This window comes from Stegostoma tigrinum, chromosome 13, assembly GCF_030684315.1.
Source record: "Stegostoma tigrinum isolate sSteTig4 chromosome 13, sSteTig4.hap1, whole genome shotgun sequence".
Classification (NCBI taxonomy): Eukaryota; Metazoa; Chordata; class Chondrichthyes; order Orectolobiformes; family Stegostomatidae; genus Stegostoma; species Stegostoma tigrinum.
The window spans coordinates 21,866,447-21,888,277 of NC_081366.1; the positions used below are offsets into that span (position 1 = coordinate 21,866,447).

Genomic DNA, 21,831 nt, shown 5'->3' on the forward strand with positions numbered 1-21,831 from the left:
ACAACATAGAAATGATGTTTCCACTAGTAGACTACGACCCAAGAGCACAGCCTCAAAATGAAGGGACAATCCTTCACTATTGAAAGGAGGAAGAACTGTTTTCTGTCAAAGGGTAGTGAATGCATGGAACTCTCTGCCAGAGAGTTTTGTGAAGGAAAAGTCATTGAGTGCATTGAAGACAGAGATAGATAGGTTCTTGATTGGTAAGGGAATCAAAAAGGTCATGAGCAGAGGGCAGTATAGAGTCGAGAAACATACTAGCTATGACTGAATGGCAGTGCAGGTTCGATGAGCTGAATGGCCCAATTCTGCTCTTATATTTTATCGTCTTTGACCAAACATTTTGGTAATCTTGCTCTAAGATCTCCTTTTCAGATTACTACTGAATTACATTTATATTAACGTAAGAAATAGATACAGGAATAGATCATGTAACCTCTTAAGTCTACTTTACCATTCAATCAATTATTGGATTAACGTTGCATGTTTTCACCACATCGATGGATGCTTTTTGTATCCAAAATCCTATCAATCTTAAAAATACTGAATAGGCATCCACAGTCGCAAAAGTTCATAATCCCCTGAGAAGAATCTCCTTAGCTCAGTCCTAAATAGCTGACTCCTTATCCGGAGTACATGACCCCAGAAATTTTCTGCCGGGGCGGGGATATATTCTCAGAATCCACTTATATCCAGTACCTTAAAGAATGTCATGTGTTACAATTAAAACCTTTTTTTTGAAAAGAAAGACTTGAGTTCTTGTCATCATTGCTCACTTTTTTGAATGCGATTTCCACATGTTCTACACTGCAGCAGCTGACCCAACCTTTAAATTTCTCCTTCGCCTCCTTCAGCAAGTTGTGCAAAGAGCCCTGCAGAGCAGCCTTCACATTCAAATACCAGGCAGAGCGGTTTGGACCATCCTCAAAGTCAGACTGGAAATCCTGGCCAATGGACAAGCTCTGGCACTGCTCTACCCATTGCTCAGGAACCTGCCAGAGGAAATAAAAGTTGCCATTACCTTAATTACATCACACAAGTTAGGTTACCAGCATGGAGAGCCATGTCAGGAAAGGACAATAAGTAAACAATTACTTTCTCTTTACATCCGAGTACATACAGTCAAGTTTAGAAAATTGAGTAAATTTAGCGTGCATTAAAAGAATACGGCAAAGGGAGTTTAAAAATTCCATGGCCAGTTCACCAGGAACAGCGGGTTTTCGTTACAAGGAGAGGTTAGATAGGTTGGGACATTTTTACCTGGAGCGTAAGAGGTTGAGGGGTAACCTTATAGAGGTTTATAAAATCATGAGGGGCGCAGATAAGGTGAATGGCAGGTGTCTTTTCCCTAGGGTGAGGGATTTCAAGACTCAGGAGCATATTTTAAAGGCGAGAGGAGAAAGGTTAAAAGAAAACAGGAGGGAAAATTTTTTATACGTTGTGTTCTCTGTGTAGAATGAACTTGCAGAGGAAGTGGTCAATGCAGGTACAGTTACAATGTTTAAAAGACATTTGGATAAGTACATGAATAAGAAATGTTTAGAGGGATATGGGCCACACGCAGGCAGATGGGGCTAGTTTAGTTTGGGATTAGAGTCAGCATGGACTGGTCGTACCAAAAAAGGTCTGTTTCCATGCTGTAGGACTCTGACACTTCCTAGCTTTTAGGGATCAAAAAAAAAGTGCTGCTTGTACATTAACTTTCAGACTGAAAGATTTAATCATACTTTAATTGATTATTATTGCACAGCTATGAATAGGCAGAATATGGGATGGGGTGGTGGTTGTTGGGGGGTGGGGGGGGGGGGGGAGGGGGAGGGGGAGGTGGTTGGTGAACAGATGATGTTTTGGAATTATTTACTGTGCTCCAGGGATCAGATGATGTGTGTTTACATTTGGCTAAGGAAACTGATTCTTTGTAGTTTGGACAGATGACTGATGTCTGTGTTGAATTTGATTTTTGCTTCAGTTACATTGTTGTGCAATGGAACTCACGTTTATGAATTATGAATGAAACAAAAAATTAACAACAGAAAACAAATTGAAAATTAACTTTTGCTAATCAGCACCGATCAGCAAAAGAGTAACAGTTTGCAGAAGGAAGTCATTACCAGGAAGAGATTTGTACACTCTGTAATCATGTGGGACAACCCCTGTGTGGCAGCAAGATTTTCACTCAGATCTCTCTGGTCAGGCTTCCCGAGACTGTACTTCCTCTGGCTCACCCTAGACGGGAGGAGAAAGAAAGCAATATCTAAATTGCTATCTAGTGTTGTGCACAAACTGTGTGTAACATCTATTCTAGGGATACTATCTGGCAACATTCCTCCACTCCAGCACAGGATCACAGCTATCAGGAGACGATAAGCAGCCAGTTCGCAGCCTGGCTTTAAACCTTCAAAAGCTAAACTCAAGAAATAAAAGCACAGCTTTATCTGCAATTATAAATTCAAAGCTCCCCCTCTTGACTGCAGATTAAACTTACATTCTCTCAAGGGGGAAAACAGCATTCAGCACGCATTACAGAATGGGAACTCAGACAGGCCTGTCTCAGCACAAACATAGTTCATGGTACAATCCATTTAGTTGCTGTAGTCTTGGGCCAATGAAATGATAGAACAACCCTAACTCTGCACATTGACTTAATTGGGAGATAACCTGGTATAGAATGATATGATGTCTATATTTATTTTACAATTCTCCCATTCACATGCCCACTTATACCATAGTATTGCACAAAGCCTCCTAACCTAAGAAAGGGGAGGAAGTCTGAGGCTCCTGCTATTGCTGCCCCTTTAGGGGTAATTTGATTTTGGCCGAGGGGGACAAAATCAACTTCAAGCACTTTAAAATTGATTGCGTGATGGGTAGACATTGTATGCCTTTTAAGTGTGCACAGGTACAGAAATTCCTCTTATTTCCACATCTCCAGAGGGTTAAAATCCTCTTTTACACAAAGTCAAAAACTTACCTTGAGGTAGTGCTTTCCCTTCTCAGGGTGTTGAGGTGGAAGAGGGATGGAGCCAGGCAGACTGCAAGGTTTGTAGGTGTCATTTGGTTCTCATTGACACAAGCCACAACATCACAGAGAAAGAAGAGAAGAGTCTGCAGAGCTTCGCGATTTTCATCTGGAAGAAGCAGAATGGCTGCCTGCACAGCTGGAAGTTGTTGGTCTATTGGAAGAACTGTAGACAAGCACAGAGATAAAAGTCAAAGTTGGATAAATAAATAACCATTTCTTGCACTCCAGAAGGGACAGCAAATCAACTTCAGTAAACAGAACTGACCAACACAAGAAGCAGACTTTATTCAGATATTAATTGCTTCTGCTGGCTCTCTGGAAATGCAATTGCATTTTCAGTTTTACTTTTCACAATATTCAGCTACTTTTCTTACAAAAACTCTTATGATTTCCACTTCCTCCATCATTTCTAGTACAATATTTGGTCCTACAAACTGCAACAAAATATACCAAAAAATTTGGTTAATTAGTGTTTTTACAAAAATAAAAGTCACCATCTTAAACCATTAAACCATCCATGTGCAAATTCTTTTTAAAAAATAGTATTGTAGATAAGAAAGCACATCATTAGCTTACGTGGTGCTTTCTAAAACCAAAAGGCTACATTAATAATTTCATATCTCTCTAAAATGCCAAACTCGTTGAATCAGAAAGATTCCCTTTTGATGTAAAGATCACTAAACACAAGGCATCAAAGGAAATGCAGAAAATGGAACTGATTGGATGTGGTCTTATAGAAAGACAGAATTGGCTCAGAGGACTTTATGGCTCGCTGCTGTTTCCTTGGTAAATTGAATTCTGAAAACTGCCCACGTATGTGATTACCCAGTAGTCTCGCAGAATTTGGAACGGAGGATCCACATCTCTCCATCTGCTCGCTCGTAAAACAGCCATTGGGTCACTTTAAAAACTGTCATGTGTCTTTTTTTTGATTCAAAAGCCAGGGAGAAAAGTAGTTGTATTGTTCTAGTTGAATAGAAGAATAAAGGTTACTTCACTGACTTTAAATTCTGAAGTGAAATGAGATCCAGCAATTCGAATCCTTTCAACAGTAGGAAGGAAAGAAACAGTAGACTGAAGCTGACTGCTCTTAGTTATGTTATGTTGAGTATTTTTGGAGGGATTTTTGCGCGAGGCCTAAGTTTTCACCATGTGTCTTACCAAATGTGTCTCATTAATGATCTACCCAGCCAATGTGGCACGCTTCATATCTGCTTCCAGACTCTTCTTACCACATGCTGTTCCTAAGACAGCTTGTTACTCAGGTGGACATCAGCCATTTATTGCCCCCATGCCAGCTTAGAGAAGCTGCTGCCATCACTTGCCCAGGTGCACAGAGCCTGGCTATGTCCCTCACTGGTAGCACAGTGACACAGAATCCAAACCCATGCCACCCACAGCACACAGTTGACATGGCTGACACTCCCTCTCACACGCAACTCCATTTTCTCACTCTGGTTGCTGAGTCGCACGTTACCTAATTTTAGATCCATCCTGTCTTGACTTCTGAGACCCTGCTACACTTTCCCCAGTGCTCAGTATCACCCACATGTAGTCATTGTCCAGTAAGTGAACCTTGCGTTCAGGCAAGTACTCAGACAAGCCCAACCATGAGCATTAAATTGACATCCAGCAAAAGGGACCTCCTAAAGGAACAAATGCAAACTGCTGTTTGCCACCACAGTGTGAACCAAATGCTCGCAGGTTGACCTTGATAATCCATGGTGGCATTGACTGGAACTGGGTGGCAATTAGGTCCTATCTGCCTTGTAGGGCCCAAGGCAGCCAGGTTTGGTCATCCGTGAAGATGACTTCCTTCCATCTCAATTTCCTCACCTCGGACAACTGCTCCCATTACCCCTGGCTCCTTAGCTTCTATCACCTCACCTTGCTGCCAGCTCTAATTCTGCACAGCACAGCACGCAAGGATAATCCAGGACTGTCCAAACTTTACAGGGAGTCACTCCTAGCCTGCTCAGAGCTGCAGAACCAGCTTCTCAGCAACCCTGTCACCTACTCCACCATGGCCAACTTGAAGGTGTTTTGTCAGCTGAGTGATCACCCAATAACATCCTAGGGAGATCTTGCTGTGCTTCCACTCCCCCTTCCCATCCAGAAAGCACTTTAATCATTCCATTTTTCCAATGCCTTCATTAGGGTCCATCATCACTCTTGCACGACAAACAACGCAACCATATTCCCCTCATCCCTCAGCACCTTTAATAGTTTCACAAATCCTGCGGCTCGTTGGTTCAGCATTTACCTCCTTTCAAAGTTACCATTGCTGAAGTTAGCAGCAATATGATGATAATGTTAGTTTGGTCAGCACCAATAGGGTAGTGCAATCTGCCTTCAACGCACATTTGATGCATTAGTGTGTTCAATCCACATACCCTGCAATGGGTTCAATGGAAGTGTTTGGAAATTAAATGTAATGGAGTTTGCAAACGCTTCATACATTTGCTCCTTCAATATGACCACCTCTGACAGACTGGGATTCTACGCTGAATCTGTCCACCCAGAGTGTTGTTCAAGTCATTTCTCAGTTCTAGTCAGCATCCAGGGAACAGCAAGTGATTGTGGGGAGCTCCATAAGCACTCTCTCTGGTCACAAGGCTCTCCCCCCGCAATATCCCAGAGCCTTTATGCCCCTTTTACCTAGCACTGCCCATTTCCGCCCATTCCCTCAATGTGGAGGCCCACCACACTGAATGTCACTTCCAAGTGCCCCCTCTTTCCCCTGAACTCAACATCACATCTTAAAGGATGCTCCCCTTGTGGAGGCCGCACTGTTGGTTACACTGCCAATAAGTATCCCTCCAGTAGCTTCTGAGCCCCTTTGATGTTGTTCTGCACACCCCACGATACACCAAGTTTGCCCCCCCCCCCCACCAATCTCATCATCATTTTGGTTTCAACCTCCTCAAATGCCCCTGCTACCTACCCACACCCCCCACCTCAACACACACTCCTTTTGCCAATATCCCCAATGCCCCTACAGAATATCTTGACCCTCCTCAATGATCAAGGGACAGACAGCCAGGCCTGTATTCACCTCAGACCACTGACTGACTTTGACAAGCTGACCCTTAAAACAACTGACCAGACCCCAATCGCTGCCTTTGCATCTCCCTATCTGACAATCTGCAACTCCTTGTCCCCAACTGGTGGCCCTACAGGCCAGACCCTTGCCCACTCCCTGAACCGCAGTCACACAGACCCTTGTATGAATGACCCAAGTGGACAAGTGACTATGACCAAGCCACTGGACTGTGCCCCTGACTGACTGTACTGGGACCTCTGGACAACCAGCAGAGTTCCCTGGCTTGAACTGAGGACTAGCCCCCTCTCAGTTTTCCATGTGCCCATTCAGGTATATACACAGGCACTGCATTTACGGTTCAGGGAACTGGCATGTGCTGCTATTAAACTGATGTTTCGGCATGCTTCCACTCAAAAACCTTTTTATCGACAACCACACTTACGGCACGTAACATCAATACAGTAGCATGAATAGCTTTTGCCTCTGGCCAATGTGCTTTGCACCAACAGACTCAGCCACGCAGGATGCTGCAAGAATGTAGGAATGTGCTAACTGCACAAGCATCGAGAGAGTGAGCAAGCCCTCAAACACAGCCTGCAGCACCCCGTGATCCAGGCACTTGTCCCTGAAGATCCCTGCTGCAACCCAAAACACAAGGCCAAGCCTGGTACGTGGAATTTTTTTTTTGATTGGGGGGGGTGGGGGGGGGGGGGGGGGGTGCAGTGCCATGGTGGTCCTGGGTAAGTTGGTGTTGGCAAACAGCAAATGCCAACAACCATGACCAAGCCACATGCACGGCTAGAACCTGCGGATCACGCTCAGATATGCTGTTCGGGACCAAATGGCATAGAAACTGCTTGCACCTAGTGGGGAGTTGAAGTTGACAGGCACTCACTCTGATTTTGTTGTCTAGATTTTTCTATGTCTAGTTTGTTTGGCAAGGTAGGAAGCTGAATATTAATGAGTTAAGTTGGGCCATTAATGCAACTTTTTATTTATTCATTCACAGGATGTGGGCGCAGCTGGCTAGGCCAGTGCTTATTGTCGATTCCTAATTGCTTACAGTTAACCTTATTGCTGTGGGTCTGGAGAAACATGTAGGCCAGACCAAAGAAGGATGGAAGTTTACTTCCCCAAAAGAGCATTTTTACAAAAATAGATTTTTGAGCATCATTAGGCTCTTAATTCCAGATTTTCTTTGCATTCCAATTCTATCATCTGCTGTGGCAGGATTTGAACCCAGGTACCTGGAATATTACCAGGGTCTCCGCATTGACGGACCAATGACACGACCCCTAGGCCGTTGCCTAGTAAGCTCTAATGCACCTTAATTGGCATCTTGTCCCTGCCTAGTGAGAAATTCACTGGGCCACATGGGTAAAGCATTAACAAAAACACAGCTATAATTGGTACAGGTCTCAACCAACTGCTCATCTCATTCTGAGAAATTTTGCCAAAGCTCACTCTGACCTCAATTTTAACACTGGGTGGAATATGACAAATTAACTCTCGCTCTGCAGGAACAAGCGCCTTTTAAATAGGAGGAATATAGTGTTTGTATTGCAAGAAACAACATCTGACTATTGCAGTCAATAATTAAAAAAAAACAAAATTAATGACTTTAACAAGTACTCTTACACTGATAAATATGGAGAAATGACTCGCACAGCTTGGTGGTCAACAAGGGTTCAGGTAGATCCCGGAAATACTGTTTTACCATGTCTGCTACATCGAATGCAGACTGGCCTTCATAGCTGACTCCATCAGGACAGCTCTCATTCATTTCTCGTAGTGCCTGGATCCTTGACTTTACTCCAGATTTTCTGAATAACCCAACCTAATATAATGTATATGAGAAAGGCATTTAAACATCATAAAATTAGAAGTAAACAAACTTTTAAAAATCTTTTTAAGAAACACACGATCACAGCTTTTTCAGCAGTAACTGGCATAAAAATCCAAGTCACCCTGTATCAAAAATATAACTTAATGCTTCATTTCAACCTTCCTGCAAGTCCACTGTGAATGGAACCAAATTTGAGGAAGCACAGTCAGTAATAATTCTTACTTTTAATATAAAGCTTTTAAATAAATTATTAAATCGCTTTACTTTTTTTGCATTGTAGTATTAACAAACACACCAGGGGCAACATCAGTCGACATAAAACCTGGGGCACAGACACCACAAGCCATCTTGTATGGCCCAAAATCAAAATTACCCCAACAACCCTCTCTTCTTTCCAGGTTTTGAACTCAGGTCACAAAGCTGTGAAAGCTTCCTTTCGCTATAGATTATAAGGAATCCCAAATCTGAAGTATTCTGGTTTTGCAAGCATGAGTTAAATCAAGAGAATAAAGCTGCCATAAATTAGCACTAAATTACCTACTTCACTCAGAGACTGATTGATTAAAATGGAGTCCGCACATATAAAGTGAGTACTTCTGAAGCCGAGGTTAAGACACACATCTGGACCATTTTACAGTTCTGAGGAAGGGTCATGAGACCCGAAACGTTAACTCCAATTTTTCTTCGCAGATGCTGCCAGACTTGCTGAGCTTTCCCAGCAACTTGTGTTTTCGGTCCATTTTACATTTGACCAGGACACACCAACCAATGGTTTCATCAAGTAAAACGAAACCGGACATTCTTACTTTGTGTCGAGCATAAACACTGATCAAAATCAATTTTTAAAAAATGAAGTCATACAAACCTGATCAAGACAATGGCTCCTGAGAAAACGCATGGCCTGCAGAATACCCTTTGGTAATGGATGCCCTGTACGCTGCATGTTTAGCAACAATGGAACACCAAACACTACATGGTCTTTGTAATCAGGTGCTTTCATCTTCCTGATAAACTTTGGAACTGTCCTACAGAAATCAGAAATTCAACAGTTAATAAGATTTTATATACAACACACAGTCATTGCTGTTCTTGCATTGCACAGAACACAAATCGGACGGTATTTTACAGTCAGCCAGAAAAGAAGTGATGCACTCTGTTGGCCTGTAATAAAAGTGCCCAGAAAGGTTTAGTGAGGTCTAGGTTTCCTCTCTTCTGACACTGATTTGAATTTGAAGCTGCCACTGGCATCTGAAAACAATGCAGGCAGTAATCAGACTGGAGGTTTCTCACAAACAGCAAAGCAGGAAGATGTAGGGTTTAGAATACACATTTAACACATACATGGGACTTAAAGGGAGAAATTAAAAGAAAATAACTAATTTCATTATAGTTTAAGCTCATTTTAATAGTTGAGTTTATAAATTGAAGGAATCATACTGCATAGGTGCTATTTAGAGAGTTGTTTAACAAAGCTTGCAGCTTAAAATCATTTGTTTTTCAAAGCTGGAATAATGCAGAAGAGGTTAATTTCCAGTCCATTTACTGAGTCTGTATTGATTGTATTTGCAAAGCCTGAAACAATTCATCTTTGGGGGAAATCAGGGCATTAGTCACAACAGTTTCCAGATTGCTTGCATTTACAGCTAAGTATTGCAATCAGTTTTACAGAGTAACGGTGAACAATGCTGACAGTTTCATCTACAATACAGCTGTCAACTTAGGCCATTATTAAACAGAGAGTGAGTATAAACAAGTGCTCTTTTGAGGGCGGATAAAAAATTAAATGACTGCCACTTGAAGACCACTTTTCTGTGCTGACCTGTGGGACCTCACAGAAGTCAGATAAACAGGAGAGAAGTTCACAAATTTAGACAGAATGCCCTTCGTACCGTGGGCACTGTTATGTACCTGCCCATACAGAACTTCTCACTGCGGCCTGGCTCTCGACCTGCTAGGCAGAAGTCAGGACTGTGACAGAATTCTTCCCCAGCTTGCCTGGTTGAGTGCAGCTTCAATCACAGCAAAGAAGCTTGACACCGTCCAGGACAGGCCAGCCCTCTTGATCTGCAACCCATCCACAAACATTCGTTTCCTCTACTACTGTTGCACAGCAGTAGCAGTGTGCATCATTTACAAGAAGAGTCCTGCAGAAATTTAATAAGGTTCCTTTGATAGCATCTTTCGAATGCTCAGGTCATTACCATATGGAAGGACAAGAGCAACCGAAGCAAATGGAACACAACCATTTGCAAGTTCCCCTCCAAGCCATTCACCGTCCCGACTCAAAAATACATCAGCGTTACTGGATCAAAATCCTGGAACCCTGGCTCATAGCATCGTGGGTCTGTTTACGTCAAATGAACTGCAGCAATTCAAGGCCACAGCTCACCGTCCACCTTCTCAAGGGTCACTATGGATTGAGAATAAATACTGTCCCAACAACCAATGACAACACCCATAAATAAATAGAAACAAAAGAAGTTACCAAAGAGGCCGTGAGGTGGCCATCAATCTCATCACTACTCGGATTTAGCAAGGAGAGGGAGAGGTCATCATTATGTGAAATGCAGCAGCTTTCACTATGTGAATGGGAGTAGTCCACTTTAATAAGGCTCCAAGACTCAGAGTGCCCTCCATGCCTGGTCATCTACTCCATCCCACTAAACATCTCACCAGATGCCTGACTCTCAGAAAAAGCCTCTACCTCACCTCCATTTATGTTTAACTCTAGCTCCATGCTGTTGGGGGCTGGGAAGTGTCCTGGAAGTGTTCATCACTCCAAGGGGTACTGCTGGGCTCAGAGAGTTGCAGACTATTTAATTGGCATACAACTCTTGAGGCATCCTGCCTTGACAGGGGCATGAGTCCTGCATTTAACAAAGAAGAAAAAAAGAAAAATGGCCAAGAGGCCATTAAACTTTTATGGAGAAAGCCAGAAAATCCAGGGCAGGGTGTCCAATCCCTATACCAATTGGTTTGCCAGCATCTTCTGTTCCCTCTTATACCATAAAATCCAGCATTTAAACTCATATACGGGATAAATAAACTATTTAAAAGCAACTAGAAAGGCACATGCTGCAGCATAATTAGTGAATGTCCAAACACAACATTTCTTAGCATTGTCAGGTATTTCACTACATCAGAAAGGATGAATACATTAGCCACAAAATATAAATTATCTGTGGTCAAGTATTTTGAAATCAAACGTGTTATATAATTATAAAAGGATTCTGTAGGATCAAAAAGGGGATATAGATAATCTATAAATTGATGCAATGAAAAAGAAATACAATCCTCATGTAACAGCAAATATTGTTTCAAATAATATTTTCATACTACAAACTGCAGGCCATGAGATACCAACATTAAGGGATGGTGCTTTGATTCTCAGAGAGGCATTATTCAGTAACTACACAAAAATAGCTTTAACATTTCAGGTCCAGTGACCCTTCCTCAGTCACTGGGCCCGAAACGTTAACTCTGTTTTCTCCACCACAGATGCTGCCAGACCTGCTGAGCTTTTCCAGCAACTTTACTTTTGTTCTTGATTTACAGCATCTGAAGTTCTTTTGTTTTTTTTTTAAACACAAAAATAGCTTCTTGCAACCCTTGATCCATGCAATTTTAAACATTCTTTTTTAATTCTTTGGGATTGGTTCAATTTGTGTCAAATCAGGGATATACATAAGTGAAAAATGGTAAGGACCAATGAACTAGGTTGCATTTAAAATTGAGGGACGCAGAGGACATCAATAAAACAATTTGAATTGTGTTTGTGGATTATAAATGTTTCACAAACCAAGTCTAAACTATATCCAACAGCCTACCAGTTCCAGCCTTGCTTGCTGGAGGGTGAATATTTGTCCATCAGGGTTGTGAGCTTCAGGAGAGCCAATTTCTGTAAGAGGTTGAGCTGAGCAGCAGACTGGCCATCAATCTGGAGGTGTAAATGCTGAGGATCCAAGTTCAGTTCACCCTGCCAGTGTAACCTCTGTCGCCTGGAACATAAAACAGCATTAGGCTGGTAATGTGCTTCTACCAGAGAGGTGGTGAATTATTTTCTTCCCAAAATGACAACAGATGTCAAAAGATGATCTTGTGGGCAATTTTCAGTTTTAAACTCAAATATTTAGATTAGAGTTTAAGTCCTTATTGTATTAGGATGTATTAAAATAGTCAAAAAAGATAAAAACTTAAGGAAACAGTACAATTGGCTGGTGTAAAATGCAGTTTTTTTCTTTACTGTAATAAGCTCTACGGAGAGATATTTAAGGAGAGGAAACTAGTACAGCTTTCATAATATGCTGAAAATGGCTTTAATGACAAAACAAACGTTAAGAACATCTAGTTCTCCATGAGTAAACAATTTGAAATCTGAAAACAAAGTATATACTAGTTTCATTTGTGCGAATTAATCAGTTTTAGTCAAAAAAAATCAATGTTGAAACTTGTAAAATTTGCCTACTAGTGCTTGTATCCATATGAAAATAAGTTCAAGTGTTTAATTTTCAATCTTTGAGGACTTCAGTATGTAACAGTAAGTCTCAGGTTTTCGGAAAACTACTGATCATTTTCCCCTCAAAGCAAACATTGTTTATTTGGTCCTGCAAGTTCATCTGGCTCAGTTTTCTTAAAATCTCAACAATGCATCAGCATGATCTTGCTATATGTCACATTATTAAATCTTAAAATGAACATCCACAGTCAGCTGCAAAATTTACACAATAGCTTTTAATGAACTGAAGTCCTTTTCAAAGCTGAAACTGACATGCATCACACAAACGTGCCAATATGCTACATGCCTGGTTTGCACACTGGAAGTGCGAGATATTAGCAGTGGAGAGGCGAATACTTTCTAGCACCCAGGTTAGGAACAATGGATGACACAGATTGGACAACTCAAGAACTAAGGAATTTGAACAGGAGAATTTCAGACTGATTTATGGTTGGTTAACAATAGTTATGTTGACTGGCTTGTACAATATAGTGCCCTAATATCATAATTAAAATAAAATGTTTATGAAAAGGAGATTTTGTACTTCCCATATACTTTGAAGAGTACAAGTACCTCGGTGTTGTTACCCATGGGAATTTTCAACTTGATTGCACTACCTGCATTTTCACTAACCCCAGTCCACTTTGCTTGAATATTATATTTAAAAAAGCACATGGCAGCAATAATGCATCATGATAGTACTTCTATATTTAATCAGGGAACGTAAATGGGAATTAGAAGAAAACTGTTAAGTGGAATTAAGAGCCTTACTTCATATCAGACATATGGTACAAATCATGATTTAACTATTTATTGGCACATGTACTGGTGTGCATTGGCTAACAGCAATCACAGAGTGCGAGTTGCACAAAGTGGGTTAAACATTCAACAGTGCAGGTTTTTGAAAGTGATTACAGTAATTAATTCATTCTAACACAAACATGATGGCCACACCAAAACATTTTTGCAATATTGTAAATGTAATGTAAATACTGCTAATCCGTGTAGTTCCACAAAAGGGGTAAGATCAGTAGTTAATACCTGTTACTGTGTGTCAAAGATGAGCCAACTCCTGAGTCCCTCTTGTAATGCACGACGGATGGGTCCGATTCATTGGCAGACTTTTCAGTAATGTCCAAGTTACTAGCTTGTGTTTCCTCATTAACACACCCAAGATGTTTCTCTATCTCCAGATGGATGTCCTTTGGAGAGGATGGATAAGGAGATGTTGAGTCATTTGCAGAATCAGATTCTCCTTCATCAGAGAACTTTTCTGACCACTTGTTCACGAATCTTTGAAGGCCATTCACATGCTCCATGACATCATCCAGCTCCGCAAACACTTCATCGTCAGCTGCATCTGCTGCCTCTCCATTGTTCAGGTGAACAAGCTCCCCTGGGATATTATCATAAATACTTACTCGATTGTCTAACAAGTCATGGGAGTCATGTCTACAATCAATCTCCTTTGAACTGCTCACTCGACTGTCCCTGCCAAACCTACTTCGACGATAACCATGGAAACTGCCAGTTCTCCAGTTTACTGAAGTGTCTATTGGTGAAACAATACCATGCTGAAGTGCTTTAGGAAACGTTCCTGGTTTATGGCTTTGCGGAATCTGAAAAAGAAGATGGTCATGTTGACCCTTCTCATTTATAAAGTTCTGTTGGCTAACACTCCTGCAGGATGGTGGTGCTGAATCAAAATTTTCCATATACATTCCATCTCGATTTCTACTGAAGGCTTGGCTCCGAGTTCGAAGGACAGGGCTTGGTGTGCTTACTGTACTACTGTTCTCTGATTGACTGCTACTACTGCAGGTTTGGAAGGAGTATGATGGGTTCTGTCTAAGAAAGGGCTCATCAAGTTCAGCAATGTCAACACAGTTGAGATTTCTCATTTTTTCTTCGTCAAATCCCTCTTGAAGTACAGGCACACTGATAAATGGCCTACATTTTTGTTGATTGTTCCTTTTCTGACTAGAACTTCTTAATCGAAGCTTTTCCATTTTCTTTAACAAACCCTTTCCCCTGGTCTTTGAGAACTTTTGAGTGACCTTTTCATCAGTACCAAAACTGGACAGCTCATTTGGAGATGGTGGGCCACTGAAGGAAGAGTCTGCAGACGGCAACTTAATTGAGGAACATCTTGAGGAACTTCGACTAGTCTCAAAGTCTGTAACGTGTGCTTCAGAGCCTTTCGGCAAGCTGATACTATCACTGCCTGCACTGCTGCTACTGCTGCTGTGAACTGATGAGACTTCCTGCTTCTCTTCCAGCTCTGGGAAGATATCATCACAGTCAACACTCTTCAAACATGGGCTACTGGGTAAGCAAAGATTTTCCGGGTGGAAAAGCTCTAATGTCTCCACACGAGACCACTGCTTGCTGTGCCTTTGAAAAGTCCATTTGTTACTGATGGCACAAGGATCTTCATCTTCAGAATCATCACTCTGAAAACAGAAGACAAAAGTAAGCACTGATTCTTTGCGAAGACTGAAGAACAGATATCACCATCATTGACGGAGCATGAAACTTTGGTGATTTTTTTTTCCCCATTCATGCATCAGGTCATAGTCATTGAGTCTGATGGAGAATGGCAAAATTTAGTCAAGCTTTTTGTTTGAAGAAGCTTAAGTAGAATTGCATTCATGATCAAAACCAACAATATCTATACTAATTAAATTATTTATAAGTATTTCTATTGTTCATTAACTTGGGCACTTTCAAACAAAATAAGGCCAATATGAGGGTAGAGGAGAGAAAGAGGAGAGGCTAGAACACAATAGAAAAAAAACATGCGGGGGGCGGGGGGAGGGAGAAAAAGAGAGCAAGAAAACCAGTCAGATAAAAGAGAGAGAGAGTGCTCATGAGAGCAAGCATGATCAAGCAAGGAGAGAAAGCGAAAAGGAAAGAAGAAAGGAAGAGAACAAGTGAAAGAGGGGGTTGGAGTGAAGTGGGGTTGGGGGGGGGGGGGGGGGGGGGGGGGAGGCGGTAAAGGAAAAAAGGATAAAACCGAGTAGCGCGTGCCAGAGTGAGGGCTGAGGAAGGATAAGAAACAGCGTCAAAAGGAATGGACAAAGCAGGCTCGTATGAGGTAAGGAGAAGACAAGGAGGAATTTGAAACATCTGAAATCAATATGCCGAGACATCAAATGCCAAAAGAAAGAAGTAGTCACAAGGGTGTGGGACTTTGTAAAGCTGAGGAAGTGATTTGTGATTTCTTGGAGGAGTTGTAACATTCACAGGACGGAGGTGAGGAGGCAAGGTGGGTAGTATTATAAAGTTAGAAGGAAATCTGCCTTGGTAACTTAACTGGTGCAAATGGAATTAGAGCTCAAGGTCTACAGAGTATAACATTCCACAATTCTGGACAGATTTGAATGGACGAGCATCTTCAATAATCCATGTATAATGAGAATAATATAGCTAATCACTCCTTTATGTCCCGAATAGACAAGCAGTTAAAGGGATTTTCTCAACCATCTTATGTAGTAATACACGTACATTTGAAACACTTTTTACTTTAGACCCTTGCAAAAATGTTACGTGATTAGTAGATCACAAAGAATTAATATGTAATCATGCCTTTGTGGTTTTTGTTCCGAACACCTCATCTAAGGAAGGAACGGCTTAACCAAAGGGAAATTACTGATGGCATATTATTCGTTTCATTAAAGACATTTATTTGCAATTAGGGTGCATTTTGGTTGCAAGTAATCATTCTCATTTGGAGATCAGTTATATCGGCAGGGCTTATTTATTTATTTCAACTCACCTGTATAGAGCTAGTATAATAAAATTCAGAGTTGGGTATTTGGTGATAGTTGTAGGGATTTGCTCTATTGTTTGCAAAGAAAAAGCCCAAAAACACTGGTAGAGTGTTAAAATTGAACAGAACAGTTTTGTGCTCCAAGGAATGTCATTTCTATTCGGAAGCTGTAGCAACGGTCAGTAATTCTAAAGTGCAACTTACCAATATTAATTTCTATTACTAAAATCATCTTTAAAACAATGACTTGTTGGCAGTTCTTAATATTAATTATGAACATGTGAAAACATGGGAAGAATAGAATGCTTTCGGTAAAAGAAAAAGAACATGAAGGAGCAATTTCTGGCATCCCTACAATTGCACAACTTCACTTATCGTGGGAAATGTTTTAAATGTTCTGTCTTGAATTAATCTGGTTTGAATCTTCAAAAGTAGAACATCAGATTTGTACATTTACTGTCAAAGGTAAAGTATATGTCCTTTCTTTTCCAATCCTTCCACGCCCCTTTGACACCCACTCTTTGTTTGCCACGACAGCCCAGGAACTATGGCCATATCATGGTGGTATTTCTTTCGAAATACCAGAGTATGCTGTTATTTCACCTTCAGAATTTCCTTCCTCTTAAAAGTCTGATTCAGATTGGGAACTCTTCACGATGGCGTACTATTTCAGCTTACAATGTATTGATAAATCAATGATACATTTCTGAACCTTCAATAGTTTTACTTCCTCAAACAGTCCGTACATGTTAAGAAACTGAATTCTGTATTTTTCACCATATGATTGGAATTTAAAATAAAATAAAGTGCCAAAAGAATGAACTTACCTTTCTTCCCTCTCTACCAATTTCCAATTTCATCATTGCACATTTGTTCAGCGTTTTCAATCGTCTGAAAAAAAACATCTAAAATTATTAGAGTGTCACAGACAGAATTTTTTTTTTTTAAGAAAGTTAGTTTTTGTTTTAAGGTAAGTTTGTGTTTTGGCTGGAGTGAAACTCTTGAAGAAGTGATTCTCATTAAACCGTATGGCTTCTTGTAGTTGAGTTACCAGAAGTTTGGTTTTCAGGTGAGTTTGAAATCATAGCCAGCAGACTCATTTCCACTGTTAAGGTACAGCTTTTCATTATCCTGGATGCATAGCTGCCCTGCACCTGGTTTGATGGCTTTCACATGACACTCATCTACAAAAGTTGCTGTTCCTTGCTTTAAAGGAGATAAAAGCATAGCTGTTTCACCCATGTCAAATTGAGGGTCCTTTTTCCAAATAATGTGATCTATTAAATCAATAAACTTTGTTATGTAGTTTCACACTGCCCATGTCTGCATCAAGATGAGGGCTCTAGACAATATAAGAAATGATTTTGGGATCCATTTCACTTTCTAACACCCACCGAGATTCAATATCTCTGGCTCATAACAAAACACGAAGACAAGTTGTTTGAATACCTACATTGTTTGTAGGATTTTTAGTCCATCGTTAAGATGCGTAATAATCATGTGTAGTGAGATGTGTGAACTTCAGAAAAGACTGCACAGTTTCTTCACTTAATGTTCATATTAACCAGGTATTAGCAACGTACTTGATGGTCTACATTGCCAAAATTAACACAATTCTATTTTAACAGCTTTCACATTAACTTTTTAAAATATGTAATATCTGCATACTTGTACCGGACACGACAATAGATGATAACATTTAATAATAATTCCTGTTTCATTCCCCCTTCCTCACCTAAACTCTATTGTCTTTTAACACGCACATACATCTCAGCCAGCTGTAATTAACTAACCCATATTGATCTCTTAAGATGACTTTAGGGACAAAAACAAAATACAGTGGATGCTGTAAATCTGAAAAGATGACAAAGTGTTGGAGAAACAATGGTTCTGGCAGCATCTGCAGAGAGAAATGGAGCTAACCCTGTAGAGCTGAAATCCTGAAGGACGGTCATAATCGGACAAAATATGTCAATCTTGCTTTTCTCTCCACAGATGCTGCCAGAGTCACTGATTTCACAAGCAGTTTTTGTTTTTATGACTGATAATCAAGTTATGGACTGCACAAAGAACACGGTTGAGGAAAGTTATTCTATTCACCTAAACACAGAAAACCTAAGCTAACCCATGACATCTCCTTTAGGGATTAACTTAGAATTATGACGCTCTTGCAACTAACCAAATATAAAGAGGAAAATGTAGTAAAGCGTATGCAAATCCACAGAAACAAGACTGAGCAATTGAACTGCACAAAGGTTGTACCACGGACAGCCATGGGCAAGGTTTTAGAAATCTGGAGGGTGGATAATGCTGCGCTAACATTTCAGAAAGGCTGCAAGGAAAATCAAGGGAACTATAGGCGGTGAACCTGGCATCAGTAATGGGTAAGCTGTTGGACAGGATTCTGAGAGTCAGGATTTACACGTATCTGGAAAGGCAAGGACTGGTTAGGGAAATTCTGCATGGCTTTGAGTGGGAAATCATGTCTCACTAACTTGATGGAATTTTTTTTGAAGAGGTGACCAAGAAAAATGGATGAAGACAGAGTGTTAGATGTTGTCTACATGGACTTCAGCAAGGCCTTCATCAAGGTTCCACGTGGTAGATTGTTTACGGGATTCAGCGACAGCTAGCCAATTGGATACAAAATTGTTTTGATGATGGCACTGGGCTGTTATTCAGACTGGAGGCACGTGAGCAGCGGGCTGCTAGGGGGTTCAGTGCTGGGTCCACTGCCGTTTGTCATTTATATAAATGATTTGGATGTGAATACAGCAGGTATCCTTAGTAAGTTTGTAGATGACATCAAAATTGGTGGTATAGTCGACAGTGAAGGTAAGTCCGAGATCTTGATCAAATGGGCGAATGGGCGGAGAAGCAAACAAAACTTAATTCAGATAAATGCAAGGCCTTGCATTTAGGTAAGACAAACCAGGACAGATCTTACACCATTCAATGGTAGAGCCCTGGGGGATGTTGTTGAACAAAGAGACCCAAGGGTGGAGGTACATAGTTTCTAGAAAGGTGATATCAGCAGTAGTTAGGGTGAAGATGCATTTAGCACACTTACTTTCATTGGTCAAAGCACTCCGAGTATAGGAGTGGGATATCATGTTGCGACTATAGAGGGCGTCGGTGAGGACGCACTCTGAATACCATGCGCAACTCTGGTTGCCCTGGAAGGATATTATTAAACTGGAAACGATGTTGAAAAAAATTTAAGGATACTGCCAAAAGTGGGGGGTTTGAGGCTGGATAGATTGGGACTTTTCCAACTGGAACGTAGCAGGCTGAGAGGTGACCTTATGGAAGTTTATAAAAATCATGACAGACACAGATGATGTGAACAGCCACGGTCTTTTCCCAAAGGTAGGGGGCTCCAAAACTAGAGGGCAATGGTTTAAGCTGAGTGGAGGAAGATTTAAAAAGGGGCCTAAGGGGCAGCTTTTTACCCCCCTCAGAGGGCAGTGAGTACATGGAATGTCCTGCCAAAGTGGTAGGTGCAGGTATAGATACAACATTTAAAAGGCATTTGGATAGGTACATGAGTAGGAAAGGTTTGCATGGAAATGGGCCAAACGTAGGCAAACGCGACCAGACAAAATGAGACCAGGGATGTGCAGGTTAGGTGTATTAGCCATGGGGAGTGCAGGATTATAGGGATAGTACGGGTCTGGGTGGGATGCTCTTTGGACGTTTGGTATTGATTCAATGTTCCATCATGCTTAGAACTAATGTCTAATTTATACTAACCACAAAACCCTGTAATTCCCCACAATTAACCAGAATTTAACTATTATATCCCAGTTCCTCCTGTGTCTCTGTGCTGTAAATTCTGGATGGTGCTCAGGATCCTGAATTCTCGGCCCTGCATTGTAATTGGGTTTTACAATTGCTCCACAGATCACTGCAAACCATGCATCAATAACCAGGACAATCAAATCAAATCAGTTTATGACCTTTTGCAGCATAGAAGTGCAGCTATTCCCAAAACATTACTCTCAAATATTTCGTATGAGAGATCTAAAGGAGTGGTAGTTATTTTGTATTGGCGATGCCTTCTATTACAATGTTTGGCTGAGACTTCAAGTATCAGATTTGATACCCATATGCCTTCCAACTGACTACAAGCAGAGGAACATTTAGCATTTTTATACAAAGTTAATCAGCTGCACACAAACTGTTAAGATCAGAGGAAATAAGAACAAGGGTAGGTCATCTGGGCCCTTCAGCCTGCTCTGCCATTTAATAGGATTACGGCTGATCTGACATTCCTGACATCCACTTTCCTATGTATTCCCTGCAACCCTCAATTCCCCGATTGATCAAGAATCCAACTTTAAAACTTTGTTTTGTAAGGGTGAAGGTTTTATTGAAGGACAATGCAATCAAGTTTTTAAAGAATACATTGTACATTGATTCAGTTCTTTATAGTAGTTAGTTAACACGCATTGGATAGGGTTCCTGGACTTTCTCAAATATGACTATTCACCACAGGCCTAATTTAAAATTCTGCAGCTGGTCACACAGTATTAGCACACAAAGCAATGTCTTAAAAATTAAAGAATCAAGTAAAGCTCAGGCCAAGGTCCAATTAAGTAGATTAGCCTAACTAGTGCATCAATAACGTAAACACAATTTTGTAAGTCAGCAGTCCTCCTGAGAGACTGTTTACCTGAATGTGGAGGTTAGTATAAAAGCAATAGAATCAGCACTGAATTTTTTTTTGGTGGGGGGTGGGGAGAAGAGGTGGTGGGTGATGATGCAGAAAGAAAAAAGTTGCCAATGATGCTCTAGCCATTTCTGGAATGGTTTTTTTTCCCATGATAGCAGTTTAAATATGGAGCCAAAAATCAAGGAGAATGTCAGTTTCAGTGAATTTACAATGGTGAATGCATATAGCTTTGCTGTCATTATCCACAAAATCCAGGCTAATGCATTCAGGGAGATTGTGTTACGTAACCTACGTTTACCACAGATACATCTACATAGAGAAGCAAAAAACATTATTTTATGACTTCCATGAAATGGAGGATTTGTAGGATCCACATTTATGGCACAGCACAATTAGATGTTAAGTACAATGCATTTTTTTTTGCCTGCAGTGACTTTTAATCTCAGTCTCAGAAGAACATCTTCTGCCTCCTGAGAAGGCTTAAGTTTAGATTTAAATACAAATGGGATGAAGAACCCATTTGTGGAATACACAAAAATGGATGAGGAGGTAGTGAGGAGGATAGCCATAAACTGCAGGATATCAACAGACCGGTCAACTGGAAACAGTAGTAGCAAATTGTCTTCAACCCAGAAAAATGCAGAGCAATACAGCTAGGGGAAGGATAACAAGGCTTGACAACGTTCCTGAAAATGGTGAAGCCGAGGGCACTACCTTAGAGGAACTCCTGGGATTTGCATAACTGACCATCCCACCACCACAACAACTTCCCTTTGAGCTAGGTATGACTCCAAGCAATTGAGACAGGCCTTCATATTTTCCTTCCTGTTGACTAGTTTTGATAGGCCTCCATGATGTGGCACTCTTATAAGATGTCAAGGAAAGTCACTCTCATCTCTTGAATGTAACAAACTTTAATTACACACGTTGAAGTACTTCTCACATAAGCTTGACCATTCTGTGCCTAGAACAGTGAGG

At 40.9% G+C, this 21,831-nt stretch overlaps 1 protein-coding gene across 2 annotated transcripts in view; it reads right to left on the minus strand.

Moving 5' to 3' along the window:
• Positions 1-21,831, minus strand: part of si:dkeyp-23e4.3 (rho GTPase-activating protein 7) — a 178,975-nt gene that overhangs the window by 11,727 nt on the left and 145,417 nt on the right. For both annotated transcript variants that reach the window (XM_048543214.2, XM_048543215.2), the window contains exons 4-11: positions 17,006-17,069; positions 13,448-14,859; positions 11,739-11,909; positions 8,777-8,936; positions 7,704-7,902; positions 2,972-3,185; positions 2,112-2,226; positions 777-992 (exon numbers count right to left, since the gene is read on the minus strand). In XM_048543214.2, coding sequence (XP_048399171.1) covers positions 777-992; positions 2,112-2,226; positions 2,972-3,185; positions 7,704-7,902; positions 8,777-8,936; positions 11,739-11,909; positions 13,448-14,859; positions 17,006-17,069 — 2,551 coding nt within the window. The remainder of the gene's footprint in view (positions 1-776; positions 993-2,111; positions 2,227-2,971; positions 3,186-7,703; positions 7,903-8,776; positions 8,937-11,738; positions 11,910-13,447; positions 14,860-17,005; positions 17,070-21,831) is intronic.